The sequence below is a fragment of the Grampus griseus genome (assembly GCF_964374135.1).
Source record: "Grampus griseus genome assembly, chromosome: 15".
Classification (NCBI taxonomy): Eukaryota; Metazoa; Chordata; class Mammalia; order Artiodactyla; family Delphinidae; genus Grampus; species Grampus griseus.
The window spans coordinates 80,308,533-80,334,770 of NC_139009.1; the positions used below are offsets into that span (position 1 = coordinate 80,308,533).

At 42.0% G+C, this 26,238-nt stretch overlaps 1 protein-coding gene across 1 annotated transcript in view; it reads left to right on the forward strand.

Annotated features, from left to right (window-relative positions):
* The first annotated feature begins 2,337 nt into the window (after positions 1-2,337).
* VWA3B (von Willebrand factor A domain containing 3B) overlaps positions 2,338-26,238 on the forward strand; it is a 252,388-nt gene continuing 228,487 nt past the window's right edge. Inside the window, exons 1-3 of the mRNA XM_082671774.1 lie at positions 2,338-2,462; positions 3,852-3,986; positions 18,938-18,991. Of these exons, the coding sequence (XP_082527900.1) occupies positions 2,390-2,462; positions 3,852-3,986; positions 18,938-18,991 (262 nt within the window). The 5' untranslated portion in view covers positions 2,338-2,389. The remainder of the gene's footprint in view (positions 2,463-3,851; positions 3,987-18,937; positions 18,992-26,238) is intronic.

Sequence of the window (26,238 nt, forward strand, 5' to 3'; positions counted from 1 at the left end):
TTTGTCTTTGTGCAAGTCACTAATCTGTCTAGACCTCGTTCCCTCATTTATAAATAATAACACCTCCCAGGAATTTGTGGAGACTAAATGCTTATAAAGTGGTTTGAGCTGCTTCCCCCTCCCCGACCCTGGACAAACATTACCCAGGACTCTTCTAGGGAAGCCAGTTGCAGCCTCTCTCCCTGAAACGCTCCAACCCTCTGCTCTCCTCTCCTCCCCTCTTCATCCTCCTCCCTCCACACCAGGGGGAATATTTTCGAACCATTCCTCAAACCTCACTCCTCCCAAACATGATGTCTATGCTTCAGTCCTCCACATTCCCCTGAGGACCCAGGCTTTAGAATCTAAAAGTCGGGAAGAACCTTGCTAGTATTTTTTCCCCTATTCTATCATACCTTTGACCATATCAGCGCTGATCATTTACTTGGAAGGAATTACCAGGAAAGTGAAAAAAGAAAAAAATATATATATATGTGTGTGTATATATAATTTAAGAAAGCTTATTTTACTAGGGGGTTAAACAGAGGATAAAATACAATTTCAGAGGAGTGGCTCCTAACCCTGACTGGCTTCCTGGAGGAGGTGTGTTACCAAGTCCAAGCTCATACTGCTCACCTCACCACAGGCCAATAAATTGAGAAATGAGTTGTTGGGGCAAGGAATAGTGACTTTATTTGGAAAGCCAACAGAGAAGATGGTGGACTCGTATCCCAAAGAACCATCTTACCTGAGTTAGAATTCAGCCTTCTTTTATACTAAAAGGGGAGAGGGTGGGGTTGGTTATTGCAAACTTCTTGGCATCAGGCTCTTTCCTTCTTGCAGCTGTCCACATAGGTCAGGTCACGATGTTCCTGTAAACTTCCAACAAGAAATATGTTACTCTCTGTTCTTCAACTTTTTATCTGGGTAAGGATGGAAAAGTGTTACACCTTTAAAGTTTATAGCCTTGAGAATGGGCTCTCCTGTATATTTCAGGCCATAGGCAACATTCTTAACTTGTAGCGAAAGCAATAGAATACAAAGATTAAAGTAAAAGAAACAGATCCAATTGGAGTCAGATTTGTTTTTTCCCTATTACAGTGAAAGTCAGATGCAAATGAGAGTTACTCATTGTATTAGTTTCTTAGGGCTTCCCTAAGAAAGTACCACAAACTGGGATGCTTAAGAAAACAGAAATTTATTGTCTCATGGTTGTAGAAGCTAGAAGTCCAAAATCAAGGTGTGGGCAGGGCCATGCACCCCTGAAGCCTATAGGGGAGTTATCCTTCCTTGCCTCTTCCTAGCTTCTTGTGGGTTGCTGGCAATCTTTGATGTGCCCTGGCTTGCAGCTGCATAGCTCCAATCTCTACCTTCATCGTAACATGGCTTTCTCTCTGTGTGTCTGTGTCTTCACACGCTGTCTTCTTACAAGAATACCAGTCACATTGGTTTAGAAGCCGACTCCAGCATGACCTCATCTTAACTGCTAACATCTACAATGATCCTCGTTCCTAACAAAGTCACACCCTGAAGTACTGGGGGTTAAGACTTCAACACATTTTCTTTGGGTAGGACACGATTCATTCCACAATACCCGGGGAAAAACAGGAGCAGGTCCTGCATTGGGTAAAGGCTCTTTGGGTAGAAAGTGCCTGTGTAAACTCACGTAGGTGGAAACCATTTCCGCCCTTGCTGCCAGCAGGGATTGGGCCTGGAGTTGATATGGGATGAGCCAGTGAGGTGGTAGTTCCAAGTGGTCATGGGAAAAGGAATAAGGAGGATGTGGAATCTGGGTGACCCAAAGTGAATCAAAGACAATAGTCAGATTGTCCAAGGAAGATGATCCCTAATGGAAGCTGGGAACAGCAGGGAACAAAGAAAGCAAATAAAGCAGCTAGTTTAGACTCCCAGGTGCTCTTCTAAGTTGAAACACTTGAAAAAAATGATACAATTAGTTAGAATGGCAGGGAGAGGGAAGCCCAAGCAGAGGCTTCAGATGCCAGTATATGGGCTAGTTATGGAAACAGACTTCTGGGAGCACATTCTTGGAAACTTCTGGAGATGGGCTGTGTTGTTAGGGTACAGTGCAGAGAAACACCTGACCTCTTTGGACAGTATCAATGGAGCGATTTTCTTCTCTGGTGGGAGGCAGAGATGGGGGTCTGTGCGCTCTGCCTGGACCCCACTTCTGCTCATTCTCATGGTCTCATCTCCTTCCCCAAGTGGCTTAAACCATTTGAGGTCAACCCTTTGGCTTCAATAACAGCTCGTGGCCTCACTTTCGACACAGCACACTCCTTCTACGGCAGCCAACACCCACATTTTGTTCCATTTGGTTCGGCTATTTTTAAAAGTCACTCTGCATCTTCAAAGTGACCGCTTGCTATCTTGTGAGCAAAACTTGCCCACGATGAAAGGCAGATTTCACACGGACTGCTTCATTCAGCGATTTAGGCGAGTTTGGAGAGACACTGTCTGTTCCTGTGAGTACTATAAATTTTTTCAAATTCATTCAATCTTTCAACAGTGACTTGAGTGTCTACTACACGCCATAACATGAAACATTCTGCCTTTCCTGAGGAATTACTCACCTAGCTTGAAAGCTTTAAATGTGTGATATCTTTAGGGAGGTGTTTTAGTTTAAAATACTTTTGTCTCAGTGTGTTTCTTTCCCTCCAACCTGGCCCTTTTTCTCTTTCACTTTTTAAAAAAATTGAACAGAGATAATATAAAAATTCATTCTAAATTAGAAGTGAAATTTTCTCTTCCGAACTCAGTACTAAGGAAAATATTATCAGCTAGGAGCCTTAGGCTAATGAAGGAAAGTTGTTTCTTAGTTCAGAAAACTTGTTCTTATCAAAGAGACATCAAAGAGATGCTGTCTCACTTTAAAGAAACCACCAACACAAGTTTATTTTGTTTGGTTTTTAAAGAGGGGCAAAGGATGATTCTCAAAAACATTACGTTGAGCAAAAGAAGCCAGGCACGAAAGAGTACGTATACATGAAATTCTAGAAGACTTGAAACTAATCTACACTGACAAAAAACAGATCAGTGTTGGCCTGAGGCGGCGGCTGAATTGACTGCAGTGAGTCAGTCAGAGGGAACTTTTTGGGAGAACAGAAATGTGCTATATCATGATTGTGACAGTGATTACACAGATATGTACACTTGTCAAAACTCATCAAGCTATACATTTATTTATATGCAAATTATACCTCCATAAAATTGATTCAAAAACAAGAACATAGATGCAATCTGGAGCTGGGATCTGAATGGACAGGAATTCTCAAGGGAATGAGAAAGTCTGTTTCTCTTTTTTTCTTTAAAGAGCTTTATCAAGGTATAATTTATGTATCATAAAAGTCACCTATTTAAGTGTACAATTCAATGCCTTTTAGCAAAGGTACAGAGTTGTGCAACCATTACCACAATTCAATTTTAGAAGATTTGCATCATCCCAGTAAAGTCCCTCATACCCATCTGCATTAGTCCCATCGGAGCGTTTGCTTTATTGTGACTTGAGGAAGTGGGTTAAGCAAGTATCTTAAGTTGTCTGAGCTCATTTGCTAGGGACCCGGAGGACTGTAGCCATAGTGAGCTGGGCTGTGGGTACAGCCTCCGGTCACTTCGGGGTCCCCACAGAGGCAGGCTCTTCATTTGTGCTTTAATTTTTTCTGCAAACACAGTCACAAGCATATTCTCTATGCCCCTCCACGGACTGCAAATGGACAGGCATCAGGAAGCCTACGGCTGTCCTTTGGGTGCGTCCTGCTGCTCTCTGTGCCCCAAGGTCTGCCGGTCACGGGGCAGCAGAACCCCCTTACCCCAGCTGCCCCTGCCCGGCTCACCTGCTTCCCTTCCGTGCCCAGGCTACAGGGCTCAAGTGCATCGCCTCTGTTCCTGCCAGCTGTCCTGGAGCAGGCCCAGGAGGAGCTTGTCCTACCGGTCAGCTGGTGCTGGACGCAGCAACAAGAGCAGGGCTGAATATCCCCGGAGCAACACAAGTAAGTGGAGAGACCACAGGAAAGATCATGGTAGACTTGGAGCAAAAAAAAAAAGCCCCACTTTGGACAGCAATAGTGTTTAATCTGAAAAGGCTTGCACATCCTCAGGCATAGGGGGGTAACGCTGCAGCCTTGATCTGTGGAAGTCAAGGGTCAAAAGCCAGCAGAACGTAACAACTTGGGCATCTCCTCCACGTTTCCATAGAAGGCCAGGGTTAAGAGATGCGCTCAGGACTACTTGTTATGTTCCTCCCAGTGAGTCTACTGAAGGAGTTTAGCTGTGAAAAAATTAACATAATTTATTCATATATAGAATATCACAAATCTAAGAGTATGTGTTACAGCTCCTTCACAGGAAAGGCTGAGCTGAGGCTCTACGTGAGAGAGTCCGTAGCTGGTTTGCATAGTTCTGAGCTGCAGAGCGGGTCAAAGACTGGAGGGTGTTGAGAGTGGTGTGGACAGACTGTTTGTCCCTGGGACACTACTATTAGTATTACAGATATGTCTTAAGTGTGTTGGAGCTTGTGTTAAGTGCGCCAGCAAGTTGCTCAGGGGCTCCCTGCCTGAGCAAGTGGCCTATATACACAATTATATTGGGACGTTGCTGTCAAGACTGGCTACATCATGTACGGGGCCCAGTGCAAGATGAAAATGTGGACCCCTTTGTTTACTAGGAGGAAAGGGATTTTTCTTTTCTTTTGTGGTCTCTATATTCTCTCGACCTGATAAGGTGTTTTTAAATTCTCTCTCTCTTTTTTCTTTTTTTTGCGGTACATGGGCCTCTCACTGTTGTGGCCTCTCCCGTTGCAGAGCACAGGCTCCGGACACGCAGGCCCAGCGGCCATGGCTCACGGGCCCAGCCGCTCCGCAGCATGTGGGATCTTCCCAGACCGGGGCACGAACCCGTGTCCGCTGCATCGGCAGGCGGACTCTCAACCACTGCGCCACCAGGGAAGCCCTCCTTTTTATTTATCTATGTAACCTCCCCTCCAACTCGTAGCACACTCCTTCCCCTGCTGCCTGCCGTCTTGTTCAGGGTCACTCAGCCTGGACTACACTCCCTGGCAGTGGCCTATGGTTCACGCTCTCCTGATTCTCATCAAAATGTACCTGCTTAGCATCCTACATGCTTAAGGCTCTGCGAGGTCTTCAGAGAGATTATGTGGTAATGTATTAATAATTCGAATTATTTTTCCATTGCTTTAGTAGACCGAGACATTAACGATATTTGCAATAAAGCAAAAAACTTTAATATCTTAACCCAAGAAGTAAGTCAGCTAGGAATTTCAGAACCCTTAGAGCCATTGGGGGAGATATTTATGAATAGCTGAGAACACTGAACAATAGAGTTGTGAATAAAGCTGGCTTGCCTTTGGGATAGAAGAATCTTCACTCCAGAGAACAGCTGTAACACGATTTTCTGGGCCAGAAGCGCAATTTCCAGGCACAGAAGCTGCTGAATTTGGCCCTCTGACAGGCCATGTTTGGTTGCGATTGCTTGGTTTTGTAAAATTTGAATGCAAATGCAATTAAGTGGGGTCAGCCTCTCTGGTTCACCGGAGCCCCACACCCCTATTGGCTGAATGGCTCCTCCTTGGCTGGGTCATTAGGCCACATGCTCATTGTAGAGAGGAGAGGTTGGTTTGGTTAAATGAAAGGCCAAGGCCAGAGGGCCTGGCCCCAGCAAGGCTCTGCCCTGCCCCTCAGATCCTTTGTCAGTTTTTTGCAGGATGGTCCAGGTGTGCCTTCACTCCCAACGGCCAAGACCTGGAGTTTCCCTTGCCTGGTGTACTAGTTTCTAAGGGCTGTAATAAATTGGATGGCTTAAGACAACAGAAATTTATTCTCTCCCAGTTAAAGAGTTTGAAAGTCCAAAATCAAAGTGTTAGCAGGGTTCGTTCCTTTTGGAGACTCTGCAGGAGAAACTGCTCCACGCATGTCCTAGCTTCTGGTGGGCTGCTGGTGACCCTCGGTGTTCACTCCTACTTCTGCTTCTGTCTTCACATGACATTCTCCCCTGTGTGTGTGCGTGTGTTCACGTGTGTGTGTATCTGTTTTCACTTCTTATAAGGATACCAGTCATTGGATTAAGGCCCACCCTAATCCAGTATGATCTCATTTTAACTGATTATATCTGCAAAGATCCTATCTTCAAATAAAACTGTGAGGTTCTGGTAGACGTGCATTTTGGGGAGATACTGTGCAACCCAGCACCCCTGAGCTAAAGAAGAACCCAGAATGTCTAGGAATTTACGTCCCTCCAATGGAAGTAGGTATAAATATTCCACTACTTGACTATATAATTTGTAGGTCCCAGTGCAAAATGAAAATGTAGGGCCCCTTGTTAAGAAATTATTAAGAATTTCAAAATGATGGGAGCAGAACACTAAACTAAGTATGGGGCTCTTCCGAGTGTGGAGCCCTGTATGACCGTGGACTCCCGTGAAGCTGCCCCTGCCCTTGCCTCTGATTAGGAAAACACAGAGGGGACTCATGCACCGTCTCCACTGCTCACTGAGAGCTCAAGCTAACGTTACTCTGTGGGTAATGCACCCTTGTTGGCTTCCTTCATTTCCCAGTCCCACTTCCTCACTCCCCTACTGGTTATTTACTTCCTAATACATCCCTTTCACCTAAATCCCTGCCTCAGGTTTACTTTTGGGAACGGACAGTCAGATAGGCTCTGCTCTAATTGGATGACCATTGAAAAGGCCTTCGCAAGGCAACAAGGGCTTAAAGAAAGCGAGAGTCTCTATTCCTTTTATCCGTATAAGAAAAACTTCCAAAATAAGTCTTAAAGATACATCAGTGGACTTCCGGGAAGATAGAGTAGGTGCAATTTACCTATTCCTCCCACTAAGTATATCTGAAAGCCATTGACATTATATACGAAATAAACATAAGGAGACTCTGAAGGGTGGAGAGGAGAAGGCAGACTAGCTTGGGCTTCAGGATCCAAGAAATGACATGGTGGTGAGTTCCCCAGATTTTTTTTTTTTTGACCTTTTACATTCCAGACTTAGAGTAGAAGATGATGGAAGCCTGGAAATGCCAATGGTGCAGACAAAAAAAAAAAAAGCCTCAACAGAGCCTGCTCTTTTAGCCAAAGGATCAGGAAAGGGACTACCTACAAGACGGGAAACTGTTAGACAATAACTGCTCTCCTCCAGCTAAATACTACAGAAAAGCCTGTGGCCCCACTCCCACCTATTCCAGCAAAGGCTGAGTGGGAAGCCTAGACCTCCACCCTTACCAGGTGTAAAGAAATGCCCCAATCACCCAAGTAGTGTTTCAGAAGCCTAGTGAAGAATCAGGATATTTGCTATTGCCCGGCAATAACTAGGCCACTCCCAGATGGTGTCAGTGGGGAGCAGTAAATGACAAACTCCAACTTCTCCCAGCCAGGGAGGTACAGCCTAGTGAGGAGCCAGAGTTTTCACCCCCACGCAGTAGTAATGAAGAGCTCCATCACCCTTGAGTGTCAAAGGAGGCCAAATGGTGAACCTAGACTCTACCCTGCCCTGCAGAAAGAAGGTGGCAACCTCACTTCTGCTGGAGTAGTGTCAAAAGAAGCCAACTAAAACAGAAGGTTTGAATAAGACCCAGAGTCTCATAACAATACTAAAAATGTCCAGGAGTCAATAAAAAAAATCACTCATCATTGTATCAAGAACCAGAAAGGTCTCAAACTGAGTAAAAAAATACAATAGATGCTAACACCAAGATGACAGAGATGTTACAGTTATCTGATAAAGATTTTAAAGCAGCTGTGATAAAATACCTCAGTGAGCAGTTATGAAAATGCCTGAAGCAAATGAAAAAGTAGAAATTCTCAGCAAAGAAACAGAAGATATAAATAAAAGTCAAATGGAAGTTTTATAAGTGAAAAGTACAATAACCAAACATGTAATAGATAGGCTCAACATCAAAATGGATGAAATGGAGGAAAGAATATGTGGACGTGAAGATAGAACAACAGAAATTACTCAGTCTGAGCAACAAAGATGAGATAGCTGAAAACGATCAACACAGCCTCTGGAGTCTGTGGGATTGTAACCTAAAATTTAATGCTATTTCACTGGATTCCCAGAATGAGAGGAGAAAGAGAGCAAGGCTAAAATATTCCTGGAAGAAATAATGGCTGAAAACTCTCAAATTTGTTGAGAGATGTAAAACTACAGATTAAGGAAGCTGAGCAAACCCTAAATAGAATTAACATAAAGAAATCCATCCAGGACACAGTACTGTCAAAGTCTGAAAATCAAAGAGAAAGAAAAAAAGTCTTGAAAGCATCCAGAAAGAAACATGTTATCTATGGGGGGAAACCAATCTGAATGACAATATGGTGGCCAGAAGGAAGTGGCACAATATTTTTCAAGTACTGAAAGAAAAGAATTGTTAACCCAGAATCCTATATCCAGTGAAAATTTTCTTTAAAAATGAAGAGGAAATCAAGACACTTTCAGATGAAGAAAAACTGAAGAAATTTGTTGCCAGTAGAGCTAACCTAAAATAATGAATAAAGTAAGTTCTCTAAACAGAAAGGAATAATGAAAAAAAGAACCTTGGAAAAGCAGGAAGAAAGAGCACAGAAAAAATATAATATATTCTCCCTCTCTTCTCGATTTTCCTAAATTCTGTTTGATGGCAGAAACAAAAATTGGAGCACTATCTGATGTGGTCTAAATGTACGTAAAGGAAATACTGGAGAACATTATATTGTTAGTGGGAGAGAGCAAAGGGCCATAAAGGGAAACAAATTTCTATGCTTCACTCAACTGGTAAAGTGAGACTAGGACACTGTGACAATTTATGTATGAATAATATAACACCTAAATCGGCTACTAAAAAAAAGCTATAAAACGAGATACACTCGGGCTTCCCTGGTGGCGCAGTGGTTGAGAGTCCGCCTGCCGATGCAGGGGACACGGGTTCATGCCCCGGTCTGGGAAGATCCCACATGCCATGGAGCGGCTGGGCCCGTGAGCCACGGCCGCTGAGCCTGCACGTCCGGAGCCTGTGCTCTGCAGCGGGAGAGGCCACAACAGTGAGAGGCCCGTGTACCGCAAAAAAAAAAAAAAATATATATATATATATATATATATATGAATAGAAAAGACGAAATGCCTCCAATCAACAATCTAAGCTCCCACCTCAAGAACCTAGCAAAATAAGATAAACCTGAAGCAAATAGAAGGAAGGAAGTAATAAAGATCAGAGCAGAAATCAATGAAAATAAAATAGAAAAAAATAGAGAAAAGCAAGGAAATAGAGCTGTTTCTTTGAAAAGATCGATAAAATGTAAAACCTCTGGCAAGACTGACAAGAGGAAGAAAAGAGCTAAGACACAAACTACCATTATCAGAAAGGAAACAGTGGATATCATTACAGACCCTCTATCTATTAAAATAATAATAAGAGAATACTACAAACAACTCTACCCACAAAAATTTGATAAAATGTGAGAAGTCCTCAAAAACGAACTACCACAACTCACATTTATGAAATAACTCAACTGAATAGCTCTATAAATATTATGAAATTGAATTAATAATTTAAAATTTTCCCTCCAAAGAAAAAACTAGTCCCCCCCAAATTCTACCAAAAGGTTAGAGATTTTACACCAGTTCTACACAATTTATGCTGGGAAGTGGAAGAGGAGGGAACATATCCCAATTTGTTTTATGAAGCTTGTATTACCCTTACACTAAAACCAGACAAAGGCGGGGGGTGGGGGGGCTTCCGGGAAGATGGCGGAAGAGTAAGACGCAGAGATCACCTTCCTCCCCACAGATACACCAGAAATACATCTACACGTGGAACAACTCCTACAGAACACCTACTGAACGCTGGCAGAAGACCTCAGACCTCCCAAAAGGCAAGAAACTCCCCACGTACCTGGGTAGGGCAAAAGGAAAAAGAATAAACAGTAACAAAAGGTTAGGGACGGTACCTGCACCAGTGGGAGGGAGCTGTGAAGGAGGAAAGGTTCCCACACACTAGGAAGCCCCTTCGCGGGCGGAGACTGCGGGTGGCGGGGGGGGGGAAGCTTTGGGGCCGTGGAGGAGAGCGCAGCCACAGGGGTGCGGAAGGCAAAGCAGAGAGATTCCCGCACAGAGCATCGGTGCCGACCGGCACTCACCAGGCCGAGAGGCTTGTCTGCTCACCCGCCGGGGCGGGCGGGGGCTGGGAGCGGAGGCTCGGGCTTCGGTCGGAGCGCAGGGAGAGGACTGGGGTTGGCGGCGTGAACACAGCCTGAAGGGGTTAGTGCACCACGGCTAGCCGGGAGGGAGTCCGGGGAAAAGTCTGGACCTGCCGAAGAGGCAAGAGACTCTTTCTTGCCTCTTTGTTTCCTGGTGCGCGAGGAGAGGGGATTAAGAGCGCTGCTTAAAGGAGCTCCAGAGACGAGCGCGAGCCGCGGCTAACAGCACGGACCCCAGAGACGGGCATGAGACGCTAAGGCTGCTGCTGCCACCACCAAGAAGCCTGTGTGCGAGCACAGGTCACTATCCATACCCCCTTCCGGGGAGCCTGTGCAGCCCGCCACTGCCAGAGTCCCGGGAAACAGGGACAACTCCCCCGGAAGAATGCACGGCGCGCCTCAGGCTGGTGCAACGTCACGCCGGCCTCTGCCGCCGCAGCCCCGCCCCTCCCTCCCCCCCGGCCTGAGTGAGCCAGAGCCCCCGAATCAGCGGCTTTTTTAACCCCGTCCTGCCTGAGCGAAGAACAGACGCCCTCTGGCGACCTACACGCAGAGGCGGGGCCAAATCCAAAACTGAGCCCCTGGGAGCCGTGAGAACAAAGAAGAGGAAGGGAAATCTCTCCCAGCAGCCTCAGAAGCAGCGGATTAAATCTCCACAATCAACTTGATGTACCCTGCATCTGTGGAATACATGAATAGACAACGAGTCATCCCAAATTGAGGAGGTGGATTTTGAGAGCAAGCTTTATGATTTTTTCCCCTTTTGCTCTTTTTGTGAGTGTGTATGCTTCTGTGTGAGATTATGTCTGTATAGCTTTGCTTCCACCATTTGTCCTAGGGTTCTATCCGTCCATTTTTTTTTCTTAATAATTATTTTTCTATTTAAATAACTTTATTATATTTTATCTTAATTTATTTTATTTTACTTTATTTTCTTTCTTTCTTTTTTTTCCTTCCCTCCTTCCTTCCTTCCTTCCTCCCTCCCTCCCTCCCTCCCTCCCTCCCTTGCTTCTTTCTTTCCTTCTTTCTTTCTTCTACTAATTCTTTCTTTCTATTTTTTCTCCCTTTTATTCTGAGCCGGGTGGATGAAAGGCTCTTGGTGCTGCACCAGGAGTCAGTGCTATGCCTCTGAGGTGGGAGAGCCAACATCAGGACACTGGCCCACAAGAGACCTCTCAGCTCCACATAATATCAAACGGCGAAAATCTCACAGAGATCTCCATCTCAGCACCAGCACCCAGCTTCACTCAACGACCAGCAAGCTACAGTGCTGGACAACCTATGCCAAACAACTAGCAAGACAGGAACACAACCCCACCCATTAGCAGAGAGGCTGCCTAAAATCATAGTAAGGCCACAGACACCCCAAAACACACCACCAGACGTGAACCTGCCCACTAGAGAGACAAGATCCAGCCTCATCCACCACAACACAGGCACTAGTCCCCTCCACCAGGAAGCCTACACAACCCACTGAACCAACCTTAGCCACTGGAGACAGACATCAAAAACAGGAGGAACTACGAACCTGCAGCCTGCAAAAAGGAGACCCCAAACACAGTAAGATAAGCAAAATGAGAAGACAGAAAAACACACAGCAGATGAAGGAGCAAGCTAAAAACCCACCAGACCTAACAAATGAAGAGGAAATAGGCAGTCTACCTGAAAAAGAATTCAGAATAATGATAGTAAAGATGATCCAAAATCTTGGAAATAGAATAGAGAAAATGCAAGAAACATTTAACAAGGACCTAGAAGAACTAAAGATGAAACAAACAATGATGAACAACACAGTAAATGAAATTAAAAATACTCTAGATGGGATCAATAGCAGAATAACTGAGGCAGAAGAACGGAAAAGTGACCTGGAAGATAAAATAGTGGAAATAACTACTGCAGAACAGAATAAAGAAAAAAGAATGAAAAGAACTGAGGACAGTCTCAGAGACCTATGGGACAACATTAAATGCACCAACATTCGAATTATAGGGGTTCCAGAAGAAGAAGAGAAAAAGAAAGGGACTGAGAAGATATTTGAAGAGATTATAGTTGAAAACTTCCCTAATATGGGAAAGGAAATAGTTAATCAAGTCCAGGAAGTACAGAGAGTCCCATACAGGAAAAATCCAAGGAGAAATACGCCAAGACGCATATTAATCAAACTGTCAAAAACTAAATACAAAGAAAACATATTAAAAGCAGCAAGGGAAAAACAACAAATAACACACAAGGGAATCCCCATAAGGTTAACAGCTGATCTTTCAGCAGAAACTCTGCAAGCCAGAAGGGACTGGCAGGACATATTTTAAGTGATGAAGGGGAAAAACCTGCAACCAAGATTACTCTACCCAGCAAGGATCTCATTCAGATTTCATGGAGAAATTAAAACCATTACAGACAAGCAAAAGTTGAGAGAGTTCAGCACCACCAAACGAGCTTTACAACAACTGCTAAAGGAACTTCTCTAGGCAAGAAACACAAGAGAAGGAAAAGACCTACAATAACGAACCCAAAACAATTAAGAAAATGGGAATAGTAACATACATATCAATAATTACCTTAAATGTAAATGGCCTGAATGCTCCCACCAAAAGACACAGATTGGCTGAATGGATACAAAAACATACCCATATATTTGCTGTCTAAAAGAGACCCACTTCAGACCTAGAGACACATACAGACTGAAAGTAAGGGGATGGAAAAAGATATTTCATGCAAACGGAAACCAAAAGAAAGGTGGAGTAGCAATTCTCATATCAGACAAAATAGACTTTAAAATAAAGACTATTAGAAGAGACAAAGAAGGACAGTGCATAATGATCAAGGAATCGATCCAAGAAGAAGATATAACAATTGTAAATATTTATGCACCCAACATAGGAGCACCTCAATACCTAAGGCAAATACTAACAGCCATTAAAGGGGAAATCGACAGTAACACATTCATAGTAGGGCACTTTAACACCCCACTTTCACCAATGGACAGATCATCCAAAATGAAAATAGATAAGGAAACACAAGCTTTAAATGATACATTAAACAAGATGGACTTAATTGATATTTATAGGACATTCCATCCAAAAACAACAGAATACACATTTTTCTCAAGTGCTCATGGAACATTTTCCAGGATAGATCATATCTTGGGTCACAAGTCAAGCCTTGGTAAATGTAACAATTGAAATTGAAATTGTTTCAAGTATCTTTTCCGACCACAACGCTATGAAACTAGATATCAATTACAGGAAAAGAGCTGTAAAAAATAGAAACACATGGAGGCTAAACAATAGACTACTTAATAACGAAGTGATCACTGCAGAAATCAAAGAGTAAATCAAAAAATACCTAGAAACAAATGACAATGGAGACACGATGACCCAAAATCTATGGTATGCAGCAAAAGCAGTTCTAAGAGGGAATTTTATAGCAATACAATCCTACCTTAAGAAACAGGAAACATCTCGAATAAACTACCTAACCCTGCACCTAAAGCAATTAGAGAAAGAAGAACAAAAAAACCCCAATGTTAGCAGAAGGAAAGAAATCATAAAAAGCAGAACAGTAATAAATGAAAAGGAAATGAAGGAAACGATAGCAAAGATCAATAAAACTAAAGCCTCGTTCTTTGAGAAGATAAACAAAATTGATAAACCATTAGCCAGACCCATCAAGAAAAAAAGGAAGAAGACTCAAATCAATAGAATTAGAAATGAAAAAGGAGAAGTAAAAACTGACACTGCAGAAATACTAAAGATCATGAGAGATTGCTACAAGCAACTCTATGCCAGTAAAATGGACAACCTGGAAGAAACGGACAAATTCTTAGAAATGCACAACCTGCCAAGACTGAATCAGGAAGAAACAGAAAATATGAACAGACCAATCACAAGCACTGAAATTGAAACTGTGATTAAAAATCTTCCAACAAACAAAAGCCCAGGACCAGATGGCTTCACAGGCGAATTCTATCAAACATTTAGAGAAGAGCTAACACCTATCCTTCTCAAACTCTTCCAAAATATAGCAGAGGGAGGAACACTCCCAAACTCATTCTACGAGGCCACCATCATCACCTTGATACCAAAACCAGACAAGGATGTCACAAAGAAAGAAAACTACAGGCCAATATCACTGATGAACATAGATGCAAAACTCCTCAACAAAATACTAGCAAACAGAATCCAACAGCACATTAAAAGGATCATACACCATGATCAAGTGGGGTTTATTCCAGGAATGCAAGGATTCTTCAATATACGCAAAACAATCAATGTGATAAACCATGTTAACAAATTGAAGGAGAAAAACCATATGATCATCTCAATAGATGCAGAGAAAGCTTTTGACAAAATTCAACACCCATTTATGGTAAAAACCCTGCAGAAAGTAGGCATAGAGGGAACTTTCCTCAACATAATAAAGGCTATATATGACAAACCCACAGCCAACATTGTCCTCAATGGTGAAAAACTGAAACCATTTCCACTAAGATCAGGAACAAGACAAGGTTGCCCACTCTCACCACTATTATTCAACATAGTTTTGGAAGTTTTCGCCACAGCAATCAGAGAAGAAAAGGAAATAAAAGAAATCCAAATCGGAAAAGAAGAAGTAAAGCTGTCACTGTTTGCAGATGACATGATACTATACATAGAGAATCCTAAAGATGCTACCAGAAAACTACTAGAGCTAATCAATGAATTTGGTAAAGTAGCAGGATACAAAATTAATGCACAGAAATCTCTGGCATTCCTATACACTCATGATGAAAAGTCTGAAAGTGAAATCAAGAAAACACTCCCATGTACCATTGCAACAAAAAGAATAAAATGTCTAGGAATAAACCTACCTCTGGAGACAAAAGACCTGTATGCAGAAAATTATAAGACACTGATGAAAGAAATTAAAGATGATACAAATAGATGGAGAGATATACCATGTTCTTGGATTGGAAGAATCAACATTGTGAAAATGACTCTACTACCCAAAGCAGTGTACAGATTCAATGCAATCCCTAACAAACTACCAGTGGCATTTTTCACAGAACTAGGACAAAAAATTTCACAATTTGTATGGAAACACAAAAGACCCCGAATAGCCAAAGCAATCTTGAGAAAGAAAAAAGGAGCTGCAGCACTCAGGCTCTCTGACTTCAGACTGTACTACAAAGCTACAGTAATCAAGACAGTATGGTACTGGCATGAAAACAGAAAGATAGATCAATGGAACAGGATAGAAAGCCCAGAGATAAACCCACGCACATATGGTCACCTTATCTTTGATAAAGGAGGCAGGAATGTACAGTGGAGAAAGGACAGCCTCTTCAATAAGTGGTGCTGGGAAAACTGGACAGGTACATGTAAAAGTATGAGATTAGATCACTCCCTAACACCATACACAAAAATAAGCTCAGAATGGATTAAAGACCTAAATGTAAGGCCAGAAACTATCAAACTCTTAGAGGAAAACCTAGGCAGAACACTCTATGACATAAATCACAGCAAGATCCTTTCTGACCCACCTTGTAGAGAAATGGAAATAAAAACAAAAATAAACACATGGAACCTAATGAAACTTCAAAGCTTTTGCACAGCAAAGGAAACCATAAACAAGACCAAAAGACAACCCTCAGAATGGGAGAAAATATTTGCAAATGAAGCAACTGACAAAGGATTAATCTCCAAAATTTACAAGCAGCTCATGCAGCTCAATATCAAAAAAACAAACAACCCAATCCAAAAATGGGCAGAAGACCTAAATAGACATTTCTCCAAAGAAGATATACAGACTGCCAACAAACACATGAAAGAATGCTCAACATCATTAATCATTAGAGAAATGCAAATCAAAACTACAATGAGATATCATCTCACACCAGTCAGAATGGCCATCATCAAAAAATCTAGAAACAATAAATGCTGGAGAGGGTGTGGAGAAAAGGGAACACTCTTGCACTGTTGGTGGGAATGTAAATTGATACAGCCACTGTGGAGAACATTATGGAGGTTCCTTAAAAAATTACAAATAGAACTACCATATGACCCAGCAATCCCACTACTGGGCATATACCCTGAGAAAAACATAATTCAAAAGGAGTCATGTACCAAAATGTTCATTGCAGCTCTATTTACAATAGCCCGGAGATGGAAACAACCTAAGTGTCCATCATTGGATGAATGGATAAAGAAGATGTGGCACATATATACAATGGAATATTACTCAGCCATAAAAAGAAACGAAATTGAGCTATTTGTAATGAGGTGGATAGACCTAGAGTCTGTCATACAGAGTGAAGTAAGTCAGAAAGAGAAAGACAAATACCATATGCTAACACATATGTATGGAATTTAAGAAAAAAAATGTCATGAAGGACCTAGGGGTAAGACAGGAATAAAGACACAGACCTGCTGGAGAATGGACTTGAGGATATGGGGAGGGGGAAGGGTAAGCTGTGACAAAGCGAGAGAGTGGCATGGACATATGTACACTACCAAATGTAAGGTAGATAGCTAGTGGGAAGCAGCCGCATAGCACAGGGAGATCAGCTTGGTGCTTTGTGACCACCTGGAGGGGCAGGATAGAGAGGGTGGGAGGGAGGGAGACGTAAGAGGGAAGAGATATGGGAACATATGTATATGTATAACTGATTCACTTTGTTATAAAGCAGAAACTAACACACCATTGTAAAGCAATTATACTCCAATAAAGATGTAAAAAAAAAAAAAAAAAACCAGACAAAGACATTCAAAAAGAGAAGTTTATACCAATATCCGTCATGAATATATATGCAAAAATCCTTAACACAAGATTAACAAATAGAATTCAGCAATATATAAAAAGAAGTATACAATACAACCAAGTGAGGTTTATTCTAGGGATGCAAGACTGTTTAATCCAAAAACCAATTAAAGCAGTCCACTAAAATACCAGGAGAAAGAGTAAAAATCACATGATCATACCAATCAAAGAAGAAAAAAAATGTTTAAAATCCAATTCATGATTAAAACTCTCAGAACACTGAATATAGGGAAACTTCCTCAACTGGGTAAAGAACACCTACAAAACCTTATAGTTTAGACTGTACTTAACGGTGAAAGACTGAATGCTTTCCCCCTGAGATCAGTAATAAGGCAAGGATGTCCACACTCACCACTGTTATTCAGCATAGTGCTGGAAGGCTAGCCAGTATAATTAGGCAAGAAAAGGAAATAAAAGGCATGCAGATCAGAAAGAAAGAGCTAAAATTGTCCCTATTTGCAGAGGCCACTTTTGTCTACAAAGGAAACCCCAAGGAACCTATCAAAACCAAAAAAGCAAAAAATTGTAACTAATAAGTGAGTTTAGCAAAATTGCAGGTTGTAGATCAACATGCAAGGACATATATACACTACCAAACGTAAAATAGATAGCTAGTGGGAAGCAGCCGCATAGCACAGGGAGATCAGCTCCGTGCTTTGTGACCACCTAGAGGGGTGGGATAGGGAGGGTGGGAGGGAGACGCAAGAGGGAGGGGATATGGGGACATATGTATATGTATAACTGATTCACTTTGTTATAAAGCAGAAACTAACACACCATTGTAAAGCAATTATACTCCAATAATGATGTTAAAAATAATGTAAAACTTCTGCTATTCAAAAAAGCCCCATTAAATGTATATCAAATCAAAAGAAAATCAATTGTATATTTGGATACTAGCAATAAACACATGGAAACTAAAACTTTAAATGCATTATCATTTACAGTCATTAAAGAAAGAGAATTAGGTGTAAATGTAACACAACCTGTTCAGGACTTGTATACTGAAAACCACCAAACGCTCCTGGTTTATTCTTCTTTTTCAAATAGTTTTAAATACCCAGTTCCTTCTCCTTTCCTTATATATTTTAGAATAAACACTTATACCTTGCTGGTAGGGATGTAAAATGGTACAGCAGAAAGACAGTGTGGCGGTTTCTTAAAAGACTAAACCTACAACCGCCAAGCAACCCAGCCATTGTCCTCATAGGTATTTTTCCTAGGGGAATGAAAATTTACCATCACACACAAAAATATGTTTACATATTTTTGTATGTAATGCATATTATGTATGCATGTTTACAGCCATAATTTATAATAGAATACTTCATTTGGAACTTCATTCCAAAAATTGGAAACAACCCAGGTGTCTTTCAACAGAGGAATAGTTAAGTAAACTGTGGTACATCCATACCATGGAATTCTACTCAGCAATAAAAAGGAACAAACTATGGGTACACGCAGCAACTTGGATAAATCCCCAGGGAGTTATGCTGTGCGAAAAAAGCCAATCCCAAAAGATTACATGCTGCATGGTTCTATTTATGTAATATTCTTGAAATGACAAAATTATAGAAACAGAGAACAAAGTAGTGGTTGGCCCGGGTTTAAAGAGTGAGTGGGTGTGGGAGGGAAGTAGACGTGGCTATAAAAGTGCGATGTGAAGGATAAGGGAGATGCTCTGTATGTCGATTGGATCCATGTCAATATCCTTGTTTTTATGCTGTAATATAGTTTTGCAAGATGTTACCTTTGAGGGAAAGAGCATAATGGGTACATGGGATCTCATTGTTTTATTTCTTACAACTGCATGTGAATCTACGATTATCTTAAAATTTTGAAAGTTTAATTAAAAAAAGAAAGGACGTACAAGGGGTTTTCAATAATGTTCCATTTCAGGCTTTAACTACCCTTGATTTTTCTTTTTTCTTTTTTTCCCCCACCTTTGCAGCAATTACTACAATTGTTCTGTGCCTTCCTAGACAAGGATTTCCACAGGAAAGAGGTAAGAAGTAGACCTTAAAGAAAGAACTCTATCTTTGATAAACAAACAAACAAAAATCTCACCCCAATATTTGTAAAAATGCAGGCTTCCCGGGTATTCAACTCCTCCATAAAATCTGAGAGTGTCAGGACCTTGTCCGTGTCCCTGTTTCTGCTGGTGTTGGCCTCTGCTTTGCCACTGAACGGCCTGGCCCTCTGAGTTTTCCTCCACCAGTTCAGGGAGAGAAATATTCCGTGCTTCTTTGTGACAGTGGCCAAACTCCCACAGAGGCTGACAGTTTCATTCCGGATCCACTATACTCCGCCAGGCCACCAGTGGACTCTTAACTTCCTGGGTGGTGGTTGGCTTCTGTGTCATAACCAATGTTGATGCCAAGTTCACCTTCCTGTGCCTGATCATGAGAGCTACCTTCACCTTGTTCTTGCGCTGAGGTGAGTCTCGGGGCTGTACTGTGAAGGTCAGCCATGTCTCGAGGGTGCTGATGGCTTTCTTGTGTATTGTAGGCTGTTTCTGGAGATTGCAGACCTTGAACTCTGTTACGAAGGCTGTCCACTCTCCCACAAGCACACTTCAGAATGGTCACCATGAGCTTCTCTTTGTGTCTGAGTCTCATGAGTTTTTTCTATGGCAGCAGCCTGCTTAAAATCAAATAGACCACATATCTGGAGGCCAAGAGGTGAATTTCAGGTCATGCTTTTTTTTTTTTTCACTGTAGTAATACTCCTTTTGTTCTTTGGAACTTACTGATCTACTTTCTTTCTTAAAGATCTTTTGGAAAGCAGGGAATGGGAATTGGATTTCTGTAAGAGAGAGCATGGGTTTTTCTTTCCTGGGCGTCACCTTGTGTTTGATGACGTTTGGAAACATATTGGATCATGTGTTCTACGTCCTGATTTCCAGAAACACGTTAGATGAACTGAGGGCCTAATGTACGTGTTATGTCCTTCTAAGAGGTATCATGCAGGCACTAGAGGAAGATTCTGCCAGGGCCACTGTAAAGTCATAATACAACATTTCTCAAACTGAGATCCCAGGGAATGGTGAATTTATAAGAAATTTAAAATGCTCGTGTTTTTATTTCAATGATGACCTCATAATACCCAATAAAAATACTAATGTAAACATGTTTGGGGTCACCTGGATGACTCCTTATGAAGATATCACCATTGGTTACAGCGTCATTTGGAGCTATATTGTTTTACTTTAATAACTGCAGACTCAGGAGAAAAGAGCAAAGGAGAACATAATACATAAACAGTGCATTCTTCCAAAGTAAAGGCCAAATGATGCCACGGCTTTAAAGAAAGTTTCACAAGAGTTCAAAGGGAGAGAATGGGAGAACGGAGTCATCCAACAGAACACAGTGGTAGAGGCAGTGCCCTGGAAAATTATATTCCAATTGTTAGCAGCAGTTTATGTCCAGCAAAGCAGTATTAGCCATTGAATTGACTTAATACTGTCAATTATTAATGAATAAAAGTAATTGAAATTTAATAATAATATATATTGATTAAAATTTTATTGGATTTGTTGTTTTGCTTATTTCAAAATCTCTAAAATGGCGTGCATAAGGAGTTTATATCTAGTTTTAAGTTTACATATTTAAGTACTATTTTTTTTTTTTTTTTTTTTTTTTTTGCGGTACGCGGGCCTCTCACTGTTGTGGCCTCTCCCGTTGCGGAGCACAGGCTCCGGACGCTCAGGCTCAGCGGCCATGGCTCACGGGCCCAGCCGCTCCGCGGCATGTGGGATCTTCCCAGACCGGGGCACGAACCTGCGTCCCCTGCATTGGCAGGCGGACTCTCAACCACTGCGCCACCAGGGAAGCCCTTTAAGTACTATTTTGATTAATATAATAAAAAACAATAGTGGAAGTTCACAAGAATGCTTTTCCTTTAAGCATTATGCTGTCATATAGAATAATTTTTGAACTGGAAAGTTCCTCAGAGATTTAGTAGAGAGGAAACTTAAACCCTAAGAGATTAAAGGATTTTTCCAAGGTCAGACAGCTAATCCCCAGCAAGGCTGTTATAGCACCAGGTCTTCCTGGTGTCCAGCCTGGGCCCCCTTCCAAGGCACGGCTTTCCAGAAAAGTGAGGCAGGACAGTGGATTATGCAGCCCCAGATGGTTGGATGGAGATGTCTTCTCTAAAACAGAGGCTGGTTACTCTACTTGTTCTTTCGCAGACCCCTGACTCACAGAATACACCAACAGTGGGCCAAACACAATTGAAAAACAAGAAGTTCAGAGACTAGATTGGACATCAGGCCCCGCCCACCAAGGCCAGCATTCCCATCTACTCCACCTCTATTACATTTGAATAAGTGCAGAAGATGACAAATGATGTGCTAAAGTGCTGTTTTTAACATTTCTAGATGGGTGCCACAGATTGTATGCAATAGAAAATGGGTCAATCTACGGTTCTTTGTTGGTAGGTTCTCTTCTGCTTAAAAAAAAAAGACCTGTTTCTCTGAGGGCATCATTACTGAAGCAGGCTGATAAATTCTGAAATTTAAGTTTTTTAACCTTGAGTAGATGGTCAAATGACAGACTTTCAAGCTTTGAACTTGTGCTGTTTGTAGATGAAACCCATCTGAAATATTCTAACATAATGTACAGTTCATTGGTTTTAGCTACCCACCAAATGATATAGGAATGTCCCCAGGTAATTTCTAGGGGTGCCCAGGGGTACTTTCCAAGTACTTATATATACATCTAGTTCATTACCAAATGGTGTTGGCCATTTCTACAGTTTAATTTCCCCTGTGCCGGCCCTGTCTATTGGTTAGCCCCATCACCTCCATTTCCCAACTGTTTCTTAGGCCCACTCCTGCCCTGTTTCCTGCTGACTGTTTCTCTGAGAGCCCCACTCCTCCCATCTTGGCCAGGACCCCTGCATCTCTTCCGTGGTATCTGCCTGGCCCAGGCTCCCAGAATTTGGCAGTTAAAGGATTTATAGCCTACTTTAAGATGATTCAGTGTAGACGGTGTAGTGACATTCACCTTTTCTTCCCCCAGGGCTGTTAGTTACTGTTGGAAGCTCCCTAATCAGGAATATACTCTCTGTATCCACTGGAGTCAGGGCTTCTTCACCTGGAGTCTGTTGACCTCCCAGGAGGCCAAGGATAGCATTCAGCAAGTCTGTCCCTTTGGATGGGGAAAAAAATTACATCTTCACTTTCACTATCCTCAAACTGAAAAAATGCATTTCCCTTAATTGTGAAAGTAGGTAGCAAACCGCGGTAGAAGGAAAGTACCAAATCTTCTGCCATAGCCTCAGGTGTTTGCATGGTGTTTGCCTCAGGTGTTTGCATGGATGTTACAATTGTTATAGACATCACCAAATACTGCTTTAAAATCACAATAATTATTAGACCTTCCACTAGATCTTGTTAAAGTGTTACTGACACAAAAATTTTGAGAACTGTATTTTAATAGACTTGATTGCATTTCCAATCTATGTATTTTATTTTATTCATTTGAAAGCTTTTTTTTTTTTCCCTGAGAAGGGGTCCATGGTTTTCCCAGACTGTCAAAGGGGTCCGTGGTACAAAATGCTTAAGAAACGCTTCCCTAGAGGGTTAACTAACACAACAGATGTTAGAAATTATATTTCCCCCAGATAATCAGAGCTGTTCAAATTATGAGTCTGGTCTTTTCATAACTGGGGCACAAGAATCAGAAGACCTCGCTGTCTAACCACTTGCCAGTTAGACCAAGATCTTGGACCCCACTTGGTCTACCCTTTTACAAAGGACATTCTCTCCTGGCTTAACCAGAAGCCTGGCTGGTCTTATAGCGAGGACACTGCTGTGTTGGCTTTGGAGTGACCCTTTCTGGCAAGGTGTGTGTCATGATTGAATTGTGTCCTCCAAACTATGTTGAAGTCCTCACCCCTGGTACTTGTGAACAGGACCTCCTTGGAAATAGGGTCTTGGCAGATGAAATCAAGTTAAGATGAAGTCATACTGAAGTCTAATCCAATATGACTGGTGTCTTTTTTTAAAAATTAATTAATTAATTAATTTTTGGGTCTTCGTTGCTGCGCACGGGCTTTCTCTAGTTGTGGCGAGCGGGGGCTACTCTTCATTGCAGTGTGCGGACTTCTCGTTGCGGTGGCTCCTCTTTGTTGCAGAGCACGGGCTCTAGGCGTGTGGGTTTCAGTAGTTGTGGCTCACGGGCTCTAGAGCGCAGGCTCAGTAGTTGTGGCACACAGGCTGAGTTACTCCGCGGCACATGGGGTCCTCCCGGACCAGGGCTCGAACCCGTGTCCCCTGCATTGGCAGGTGGATTCTTAACCACTGCACCACCAGGGAAGTCCCATGACTGGTGTCTTTATAAGAAGAGGAGAAGAGACACACAGGAAGAAGACCATGTGATGACAGAGGCAGAGATGGGAGTGATGCCATTGCAAGCCAGGGAGCATCAAAACTGCCGGTCACCACTGTAAGCCAGAGAGAGGCAAGGAAGGATCCCACCCAACATCTCAGAGGGAACAGACCCTGCCAACACCCTGGTTTCAGTCTTGTAGCCTCCAGAACTATGAGAGAATACATTTCTGTTGTTTTAAACCGCCAAGACTGTGGTATTTTGTTAGTGCAACCCTAAGAAACAAACTCAGTGTTTGTCAGAGTATCTAACAAAGAGAGTGGAAACTTCACGGAAGTCACAAAACCAGTTGTGTGACTTTTGGAGCCTAGTGGCTAATAAGGTTTGTACATGTGGCAGAATCTCATCTGAGCCTAACGCTGATTGTTAGGTACCATCTGATTGTGAGGTTGTGGGGAAGGAAATATATAGCAGCCACCCATTTCCAACTGGCAGAGCGTAGAGATACCCAAAATAGCAGTAAAATTGTTGGTCCTCAGGGTGAGCTTAGCTCCGTTGAAAACAGAATGCCTCTCCCTTTTTGCGTTACACTCAGCTAAAGCTGCCCCCATCTCACAAACATTTCAAGTGAAACCATCTCCTTACATTTTTACTCATTGCCCCTTCTTTCCCTGGGGCTCAAACTCAACTCCAAGGAAGGTAGGGTGGGGACCAAACTCGTGGGCAAAATCTATGCTGGTTCCATGTCACTGTGTCTCCCTTTTCCTTAGGGTGAGTTCCCTCCCCAGGGGAGCTCAGTCCCTTCCACAGGAACGTATGCAAGTCTACCCATTGGGTTGCTAGCCCTCCACCTGGTCTACTTCCCGGGAGTGGGCAGATTCCTGTTGGGACCCTCTTCTTTATCAACATAATAGCCTATTTACCGGAGAAGTCAAACTAGATTAGGGTACCAGTTCAGACACGCATTTTAGAAGATGCTTTGAGCTCTTAAGCAGAAGTGTTCTGGGGCCTTGACCTTCTTACTTCCTTGATTTGGGCACTCAAGCAAGGGGTGGTGGAGGATGGAGAATCTGTAGGGGCAGGGACATCTTGTTGCTTGGAGCTCTATGCCTCTGAAGTCCCTGTTTTCTTCATGTTTGGCTCTGAATCTATGTCCCAGACAATTCTTTCTTCCACTAAGACATCTGCCTTCTGCTCTTGCTTAGAAATGTGTACTGAAGTCTACTTCTGTGCCCAATATATTCATATCCTTTAAAACATATATCCATATATATACATATAGCCTTTAAAATACACTAGAGCATTCCTAAGAGCCACCCAATCTTTCAATAAATAGTTTCTCCCAGGCCAAATACAAAGTCAAATATTAACCTGCATAAATCTATATACATGTAATCCAATCTTCAAACATTAGAAAAATAGCCCTCAACCTTCTCCTCCATTCCAGAAGAAGAAACTCTGCAAGTCCTTTGGTCTCATACAAAAGCTTCTTTAAAATACCTAGTCTTGCCCTCCAAATCGAGTTTTCAGTGGAAGAAAAAGCTGTGGCTCAAAATGTCTGTGAACCAGCCCTTCATGTTACTAAACTACCCGCCTCCTCCCTCTGCTATTTTTGGCCAGTGAACCAGCTCCCATTTATTGATTGATTGAGATATAATTCACATACCATAAAATCCATCTGTGTTTAATATATTCACAGAACTGTGTAACCAGCGGCACTATCAAATTCCAGAACATAGTCATCTCCACAAAAAGAAACCCTCTGCCTGTTAGCCGTCACTTCCCATTCTCCCTTCCCCGCCCGGCCTTGCAGCCACTAATTTCATTTCTGTCCCTTTGGATTTGCCTGTTCCTTTATCTTTTTTTCAACCCTTTTCCAGTCCCAGTTCTACTGAATTAACACTTCTTTAGTGAAGGCCTTGTGAGCAGGGAAGCTCTGTGCTCTGACTTTGAAAGGCCAGTCGTATTCAGTTCTCTTTACTCGTCCTGTAAAGAAAGAGGAGCAGGTGGCTGTGCAGATGGCCAGGAGGGGCTGGGAGTCAGGTGTTAGGGAGGTGCGGTGGAACAGCACAGGCCCCGTGAAAGAACACCCAGCACCCTGACTTTGTCAGCTAAAGTCACACATGCTTCATTAGCAAGGAGGCTTTGATAACCATGGAGAATGTTTGCCAAGCTCAGGAACCTTTGTTTCTAATTCCTGGAGAGTTGCTGTGGGTGGTTGCTAACTTTCAGTGCAAACAGAAACAAACTTAAATGTCCACAGAATGCCTGGAAACTTGATTCTCTTGGGCACAGTCCACTTGGGCCCCATTTGTCCTCATGACAACCATTTGTTGGTGCTGGCATTGCCTGGTTGACATCACTGACGTTCTCCTTCATGGCAGGGCTATTATTACATCACCAGCTAACTAAAGCCCTACAAGATGAAAATAGTTTTAAAGCTACCTTTGGAGAATACCATTTAGCCTTAAAATATATAAAAAGAGGTAAATTCATTTTGCTAGTTTTTTTTCTAAATGTATCTATAGTTGTTCTAGGTATACTTTCAATTTTGAAAGTATGATATACATTTGCAAATAATAATAGAAAAGGGCATTTGTTTGTTTGTTGCTTTTAAATAAAGTTCTGAGCAATTTTCAGTAGTGTTTCTTTCTTTTAATAGTACCTGCTACTAGTATGTAGAATGGTAAATATTTTTACCTTGGAATTTCATTTCAATTAATTTCACTTTCTTTATACATTTCCATAGCATGGTCTCATTTATAATCTCATATGCTTATAACAATTTATGCATTTTATACTTACTGATAGTATATTACAAGTTAAAACTAAAAACTTTTAGAAATATTCAATTCATTAAAAAATAACAGTAAACATTATATGTTACATAAACAATATATTTTTAATAAAAGTAAGG